The sequence below is a fragment of the Micromys minutus genome, assembly GCF_963924665.1.
Source record: "Micromys minutus genome assembly, chromosome: 18".
Lineage (NCBI taxonomy): Eukaryota > Metazoa > Chordata > Mammalia > Rodentia > Muridae > Micromys > Micromys minutus.
This window is the reverse complement of record NC_137953.1, coordinates 44,791,753-44,800,087: the sequence shown is the minus strand read 5'-3', so window position 1 is coordinate 44,800,087 and position 8,335 is coordinate 44,791,753. Positions and strand designations below refer to the sequence as shown.

At 48.9% G+C, this 8,335-nt stretch overlaps 1 protein-coding gene across 1 annotated transcript; it reads left to right on the top strand.

Annotated features, from left to right (window-relative positions):
- The first annotated feature begins 483 nt into the window (after nucleotides 1-483).
- LOC308432718 (aldo-keto reductase family 1 member B1-like) lies at nucleotides 484-6,661 on the top strand. Its single transcript, XM_080932496.1, has 4 exons — nucleotides 484-576; nucleotides 4,780-4,947; nucleotides 5,549-5,700; nucleotides 6,584-6,661. Exons 1-3 carry the CDS (start codon nucleotides 547-549, stop codon nucleotides 5,693-5,695), a joined length of 345 nt encoding a protein of 114 aa, XP_080788622.1. The 5' UTR covers nucleotides 484-546; the 3' UTR covers nucleotides 5,696-5,700; nucleotides 6,584-6,661.
- The last annotated feature ends 1,674 nt before the right edge of the window (nucleotides 6,662-8,335 follow it).

Sequence of the window (8,335 nt, the reverse complement as noted above, 5' to 3'; positions counted from 1 at the left end):
TCTGCAAACCTGGTTACAATCGTTTTAACAACGGGGGTGCTTAAATACACCTGAAGCTTAACTTTTAATCTAAGAAAAAAAGTTCTTAAATACACCTGACATCTGCTCCATCAGATTCAAAACAAGACGTGTAGGATTCGTCATTTTGAGATTGGAAAAGATGCCAGCGTCTTCTTCTGAACTCTAAAAAGAAACCAAAACTTTCCCCCAGTCTCCTTATCTGCAGGTTATTTTCAGACCATTCAGTCTGGTGGTACAACAGCAGGCAAGCACTCTGCCACATGGGGCGCAGGCAGAGCAGCTGGAGAATTCCGCACCGCTAGGACCTAGGGAAAGAAGCATCCTCAGGGATCTTTTAAGGACCGCGGCAGTGACCAATCAGAAGGCGCCGTCTCTCAGCCGTGCGCCAATCGCAGGCGTCCTTTCTGCGGGCCTTTGGGACTATTTAAAGAGGCACCCTGGAGCCTGCGCTGCACATTTGCCCTTCCACCTCTGTAAAGTTCAGGTGTCACGGCTAGCCGTCTGGAACTCAACAATGGCGCCAAGATGCCCATCCTGGGCCTGGGCACCTGGAAGGTAGGTGCGCATCGGGGCGCGGCCAGCCACCGGCTGGGTGACCCGGAGCTGCCTGCGCAGAGCGGGACTCTGGTGGCGTGTCCGTTGTGCGCATCAGGCTGCGGCCCGGCGTGTGGGCTCCGGGCCAGCAGCGCGCATGTCTCCTTGGGCATCCCAGATGGAGACACACCCACGGGGACCCGGGTGAGAGGGACCCAAGCAGACCCCTAGATTTGTCCCCTGACACCTGTGGCGCCCTGGTCTCAGGAATGAGTTGACCTCAGTTGGCGCAATTGTTTTCCTTTCGGTAATGAGCCAATTGGGCCTATGGGCCTGAGATAATTAAATTAAGAGGCGTGAGTTTGCCAGGAAGCAGCCTCTTTCTCTGTCCCTTAAGTTGCTGAGCACAGCACTTAACGGTGCAGAACTCTTGGAGAATTAATCTGGTTCCATATTATAGGGTGCCACCCACTGATAAGAGTGCTATAGGCAGGCAGCCCCCCACAAAAAAAAAAAAAAAAAAAAAAACCCCAACACAACACAGCAGGGTTGAGAAGAGGGCCCGATACATCAGAGTGAAATACAAAAAGAACCGGTAATTAAAAACTAAAAATTATAACTGATTTGATTATTTGGTAACCAAGGAACTAGTTTTGGTGGCACTGCTGACGCAGAAAAGCCTTACCTAGTTCTTAAGCTCCTTGTAAGGTAGTTGTAGGCTCTGTATGACCTGGATCTTCAAGAACCTTGAGTATGGGTGGACCTGGGCAGAAAGCACCTAGACACAGTGGAGGAAAGAGAACCATTCAGGGTTGAGTTCAGATGGTTTGAAACCGGGCAGTCTGTTTCTACCCAAAGTACCTTTAAAATGGGTAATGTACATAGGGAGCAAGAATCCCGTCATAGACTTGTCTTTCTCCAAATGTGTTTCTCAGCCAGTAGTTTAGCAAGTGAGGGTCTTTGGTGCCTGTAAAGGTGTGATTGAATTACAACCGTGGTGCCAGAATGATAAGAAAGATGGTTTCCCTGCTGTGGTAAGCACAGCGAATGCACACAGCACACACAGGCACACATAACTACAGTAGTTTCGTAAGTAATGCACAACCCTCAATATGGGTAGGATGCTGATACTTTAGTTCTGTCCCATTTCTCTAAAAACCAAGCTCATAACTTTTTAATCATCTGACAGGATAGCATCTTGAGATAAGTTCTCAGGTAAATTAGGAGCAACAGCCCCAGAAAGCTGGGTGATTGTTTAAAATAGTATACATTTGTAGGTATAGATCGTTCTGACTTCTTCACAGATACTTCTGTCACTTCCAACAGTGCCTGGCTCGCAGGATGGATCCAAAAGTCACATTAGAGTTAGGGTGAGGTGAAGAAAATGTCCGCCTGTGTCTGGGGGCGGGGAGGTGGTAGGGGTGGGAAGGTTGGCGTAGAGTGTGGAAGGAGGAAGGGTAACAGTGAGACAGGAGGATAGTCGAGAGTTCCAGATTCCCCTTTTAAAAGAGCATATGAACTTAATACTTTCCTTGCATCGGTATGGTGTTCCATCAGAGACGGCACAGTGTAATATAGTCACTGTGACGGTCACAGAGGGTGTGGGTGGTTTCTTGTTCTCATGGAACCATGTCTGAGGCTATGCGGTACCCCACAGACCACAGCAGGACTCTCACAGGCGGTATGGTCCACTCTTCCCTTTCCTTGGGAGGTGAGGGTTTCAGGCAGTTGGGAGACACTCTTACTTGCATGGAGTTTCCTCCTGGCCAGCTTGCCTGCCATCTGGACTCTAAGTGCACACTAAATATACAGTGAGTGCTGTATTAAAATACCATTTAAGTATTGTATGGTCAGGAAGCCTTTAAGGCAGAGCTGACCTGATACAGGTCCTTTTCCTGATGATGTTTTGACCTAGTTGAAAATCTTTGAAGGACATGGCCGTTGTCTCCTTAGGAGAAAACTGCAAGGGTCTTCCTGGCACTTCGTGGGCTAAAGCAAGCCTTCGCTGACAGTCCCAGATCCTGAGGTCTGGGAGAACTGCTGTGGACACTGTAGTAGGAGTTTGGTGTCTTGGTCGCCTGCTAGTGACCAGGCTACACTCTTCAGCCCTTCTGTCTTTAAGATCAGAAAATTAATCAAATATATCTCACCTGTGCAGGGCCAGTGCTGGATCTACATCTCTACGGAGTGGAGATGTGTCTTAAATCAGGACAGCTTTATTAATCGATTACAGTAGAGCATGCTCTATTAGTGCTGCTCTACACTATGCGCTCTCAGTGTTCTGAGGCTGGGAACAGGGTCATTCTAGAGTCTTCATCTCGTGGAGTTACTGTTTAAGTTTTTGAACTGTGAGATAAACTTATACCATCAAAACCAGTGAGGCTCATTTCTCTGAATCCAACAATGGGGAGTGCCCCAGCCCTGGGGAGCACATTGAGAGCATTCTGTGGGTTTCTGTCAGAGACTTAGGGATGTGGCACATGTAACCCAGTGTGGGGAAGGAAGCCCTGGGGGTAGCATTTTTCCCCTGGCCTCCTGCACTTTGACCCTTTCTGTCTTTGTCTTCCCATGAAAACACCGCACAGATTGTTTTCTGTGGATTTCGGTTTGGTGTCAGTTATTCCACAGTATTGCTTAGTTCGGTCTGTGCTCTAGCTCTGAGGAACAGAAAAGCCAGGTTAACCTTAAGCAGAAAACAAAGAGAAGTTGGGGGAGGGTGGGAGCCCATTGGGTACAGCCATGATAGTCACTAGATTCAAGATTGGGATTCCATTCGGGGTTATAAATTAGGTTACCAGAATTCAGGCACTTGAGACCCCATTCTCTCAAGGAGTTTCAAGCCCTTGTTTTCCCAGCAAACGACTCCAGGATGGTTTCTTAGCGGGTCAGCAGGTCCTAGAATGGAGTGCCACAGCCTGGCTCACATCATGTTCCTGCTTATGCATGAGTGGCTGTGGCAGGTGTTGTGTGGCTTTGCCCAGCCTGGACTTTGTGCCTAGTACTCTATCCAAAGCCAAGTGCTGCCAAGCCCTAAATGGGCTTACTTCAAGGCGAGCAGAAAGGCGTCTAAGAGAAGAGTCAACACAAGCACCCTGGATCCTGCCATAAGTTCATCATATGTCCTAAGGCAGGAGAACCCCAACTCACCAGGCCCCTCTTGTGATGTCTTTCTTGGGCAGGGATTTGCTTTTTTTCTCATAGCTAATATCAGCCATGGTCATGTCTGGGTTCCCAGAGAGCCTGTGCTGGGAGAGCCAAGATAGTTCCTTTAACCACAGAAGGAGCCTGTGGAGAAGCTACAGGCGCACTCTTAGTCCTACAGGGAAATGAGGGGGTGCTGAACAGTCTAAATAAAGGTCAAAGATAACTCAGTTCTAAGAATGGTGTGGCCCCTCCACCAGGCAGATTCCTCCCTGCATGGTGAGGAGCAAGCACTACAGCCATGGGCTTGTTCTAGTGATTGCTGTTTTATCCCCTGACTGCTCGGTTCACAAGGTTCCAGATAAAACAGATGTTGGTGGCTGCTGGTGGCCTTTGGGAGTTTTGGTTTTCATCTGCTTCTGCCCCAGCTCGCCAGAGGAATGTGCTGTGTTCATTCAGCAGTTCCCAGCTCTGTGTCTTGTTAGGCTGGGGAACTGTGCTGTGCAGGTTGGGGGTGGGGGTGGGGTGAAGCTCTGGGCAAGGCAGGGCCTTCCTCCTCCTCAGTGTCCAGGCTTCCCACTTGTGGAGCTCCTTATGGGACTCCGTGGTAATCTTCCAAGGATCCATCTTCCCTTTCTACTCTCTTCTGTCTGCTGTTACCTTGAGAGGCCATCTGTCTGGTCTACCTCCTGGGTCAGAGGCAGTTGAGCTCCTGGTCTATGATAAATACCGTGAACTATTTGAATGACATGGTACCCCTTTATTACATAGATCCCAGCTAGTTCCTTTTTTTTTTTTTTTTTTTTTTTTTGCCAAGGCCTCACTGTGTAGCCCAGGCTTCCCTAAACCTCACAGCAGCGTTCGCACCTCTGCCTTCAGAGTACTAGAATTTACCTGGGCTTCTGATTATCTGTGCTGCTGGCAAGTGGCTGCACGGTCTGCTGAGGAGAAATGCTGTGCCGGTCACCCTGACCTCAGAACAGGAGCCTGATCCAGGATTGCTCATCCCACTGTTCCGTGCATTTGTGCAGGCACAGCCCTGTCTGGTTCTGAGTGGAATGACTTTTCTCCCTTCCTTTTCAGTCTCCTCCTGGCCAGGTGACTGAGGCTGTGAAGGTTGCTATTGACATGGGGTATCGGCACATTGACTGCGCCCAGGTGTACCAGAATGAGAAGGAGGTGGGCGTGGCCCTCCAGGAGAAGCTCAAGGAGCAGGTGGTGAAGCGCCAGGATCTCTTCATCGTCAGCAAGGTACCAATCTGTGAGGATGCTGGGCTCCAGTTCACTCCGAGGCAGCAGGACCCAGCTGCCAGTCAGGTCCACCCTTGACATGATGGCAGTTAGCTCTGGGTGGGGCAGATCCGTTGCCTGTCCACCTTTGCATCTCTTTGTTGGACACGTAATTAGAGCCCTGTGCTGGTGAGACTGGTTGAGGGTTTACTCACCCTTTGTGAGGAGTGACTTCAGGGATAGAGTTTGGTTCCCTTTACAAACTGGGTTTCACTGCTGGCCTTTAGTTTTAGCTAGAGGCTGTGCATGCACAAAGGAGCTCAGACTGGAGGGTGATGCTGGCTCCACATGGACCATTGGCAGGGAAGTAGACCTAGAGCACGTGTTTAGCATCTCCTGATCTATTGTCATGCCTTGTTTGGTCTCTGTGAGGTGCTCTTGAGCTGACCACCCCACTTGCCTTTGGGAAGTTGGGATCCACAGTATGAACTGGAAACTCCAGCTACTCGTAGCATCATGGTTATGGGGAGAGGAGAGCCTTTCCTCTGCCTTGGAGCGCTGTGGCTCCCAGGCAGGAAGCGACTTTGCATGGCAGGAATAAGTGTGCCTTTGCTGGCTGCAGCTGTGGTGCACGTTCCACAACAAGAGCCTGGTGAAAGGAGCCTGCCAGAAGACACTGAGCGACCTGCAGCTGGACTACCTGGATCTCTACCTAATCCACTGGCTAAGGGGCTTCAAGGTGAAGGCCACACTGGGCTGTATCTTGTAGTTCAGGTATAGCCTTCATTTTCTCATTAGCACTTTATAGGTGCATGACTGACTCACCTTGTCTCTACTGCGTGGGGCGTGGGCCTTGGACCACCATCAGTGTCATCACCCAGAATGTGTTAGAAACCATCCTCAGGCCTCTCCTGCACTGTCAGGACCACTGGTGGCTCAGATGCAGCCTTTAGGTTTGGGGTACACCACCGTTTTCCCTCAGCGCCTCTAGAATTTCAAACTGCAATAAATATGGCTGACATGGCTACATTCGTTCCTGCTAAGGCACACGGCTATAGTGCCAGCGCCGCTGTGTTTTCTCCTCTTGGTGCATGCTGTCGATGCTCATACATGTGTGTGTCTGTACTTCCATTTCATGCCATCCTCATCTGTGTGAATACATGCTCACAAGCTGGTTCTCTGTGCTGCAGAACTCAGAATCACGTTTTCCTCCTCTACCCCTTGGCTTGTATGTCTGTCTGCATGGTGACCCGATTGAAAGGTCATGTGTTTCTCTGTACAACTCAGTTCAAGCTCTCTGTGGTCTCTTGGGGCCTGAGGCACTTGGTTTTCACCCTTTGTTTTCCGTGACAAGCCAGAGAGATAGGCAGGGTGACAGCTCCATGTGCCCGAGAGACACTGAGACTCAGCCTGAGTTTCCCTGCCCCGCCTACAGACCCTTCCCCATGCAGGCGTGCTCCCAGACTTGTAAGTGTCCGAATCTCCATCTGCCGCCCTCAGAGCTCCAGTCATGACAGGGATTCCCATCTGGGTCACTTTCTGGTTTCCCTTGGCTACCAGATCTTACCGTCTTCCAGTGTTTGTAATGCTGTGAGATTAGAGGTCTGTGAAGAAGTGTCACTGATGATTTGTGTTTGTGTACGCTTGTTACTGACAGCCTGGGCCAGACTACTTCCCACTGGATGCATCAGGAAACGTGATTCCTAGTGACACCGATTTTGTGGACACTTGGATGGTAAGATGACCCTGGCTGAGCCCGTGTTTATTGCTGGTTCCCTGTTATTGTGTGTGAGCCAAGTGTGAGTTGTCTGCTCTGCCATGTCTTCCTGTGCATAGATCATTCTGTCTCTGTGTCTGTCTATAAGTCTCATGAAAGCCAGTCCAGTTTTCATGGCTCTTGTGGATTCTGAAAGATAAAAGGTTCTGGCTGTGGATGGGAGGGCACATCTGTTAAATTTCTGGACACAAACATGCTTCTGGTCCTTGTCCTTTGGGGGTTCATTTAGTACCCAGATAGATCTCCCTTTTCTTTTTAGGCTATGGAACAACTCGTGGATGAAGGTTTAGTAAAAGCAATTGGTATCTCCAATTTCAACCCTCTTCAGATTGAGAGGATCTTGAACAAACCTGGCTTAAAATATAAGCCTGCCGTTAACCAGGTAAGCTGTTTTATCAGCTAGTCCTGGCTCTTACCTGTGGACCACATGACCCAGGATGTGGCAAGGATTCATCATGGTAGACACAGCAATGCAGAGATAGGATTTGAGACCAGTCAGCAAAGACGTGCCTTATGGCATGAGCCGTGGGCAGCTAGTGAGAGAGCCTTCTATCTATTGATAAATGGCCAAGGCCAGCGAATGCCTTACAGCTTTATGGCCCTAGAGCATAAGCAACAAAATTAATATTGTTCTTAATGTGAAGGCCATCGTCTGGGAAATGTGGAGAGTTGTTCCAGCTTATCTGGGAGGCAGACATTTCTGTGTGGAAAGAAAAGGAACATTGACCACATCACATAAACCTGTGTCTGTTGCCACAGTCATCCTCCTGCTTGTATTGCAGATTCCTTTGACTTCCTAATGGAGTCCCCACTGACAATCCCAGAGGAAGCCATCTGTCAGGAAGTCTGGAGCTGTAGGTGTCCGTGATCCCTCCCCTCTGCCCACACTGGAGGAAAGGTGGAATCAGTGAGCAACAGGCTCATGAGCAGGAGAGGAGACAACTCTGCCCTGTTGTGACACTGAACACAGAGAGAGCCATTGTGGATTTCTACCCTGCAGTTACCAGTTTTCAAATGCTTTCCTTTTTTTTCCAAAACATTTGGAGCAACCATGGGAAAATGTGAGCATTTTATATTTGTAGAGTGGGAGGCCAGATGTTTTTTGTATTCTTTTCTGTGCCTTTCTAGATGGTTGCAATGTTCCCAAGAAATATTATAGAAAAGGGACATGTCCCAGGCTAATGGCAATACATTTTTTTTTTTCTTACCATCCTATTTTCTTTACCATCCTATTCCCAGAGATGTCCTTTGGATTTCTGACTCTTCCCCACAAGCACTGACTCTCTGGGTGTTAAAGGCAAGGTTGGGGAGCAACAAAAAGAAAAACCAAGAAAGCCACAGGGAAATGGAAGAGGGAAGAGCCTTGGGAGGAAGAGAGGGCATCCAGTTGCCTTGAGCCCGCCCAGAGCACCTTCCTTTGAAACTTAGGCTTGGGGACTCTGCATAGGGATCTCACTCTAGCAAGTAAGTTCTTAGCTTCACCTTGCCTCCCTTTCCTCTGTGCCAAATGTGAATGTTAAGAGTTGGACCCAATGAGCTCACTCACTCAAAAATCACTACACAAAATGTTGGCTGTTTGTTCATGTTATAAATTTTATTATTGTATCTGTATAGACTCAATGTTACCAGAGT

What these genes read in the sequence shown, in the direction of transcription:
- LOC308432718 (XM_080932496.1), top strand. Translation starts at nt 547, where the DNA reads ATGCCCATCCTGGGCCTGGGCACCTGGAAG. An exon ending in TGGGCCTGGGCACCTGGAAG is followed by an intron (nt 577 to 4,779) that starts GTAGGTGCGCAT and finishes CTTCCTTTTCAG; the next exon opens with TCTCCTCCTGGCCAGGTGAC. An exon ending in ATCTCTTCATCGTCAGCAAG is followed by an intron (nt 4,948 to 5,548) that starts GTACCAATCTGT and finishes TGCTGGCTGCAG; the next exon opens with CTGTGGTGCACGTTCCACAA.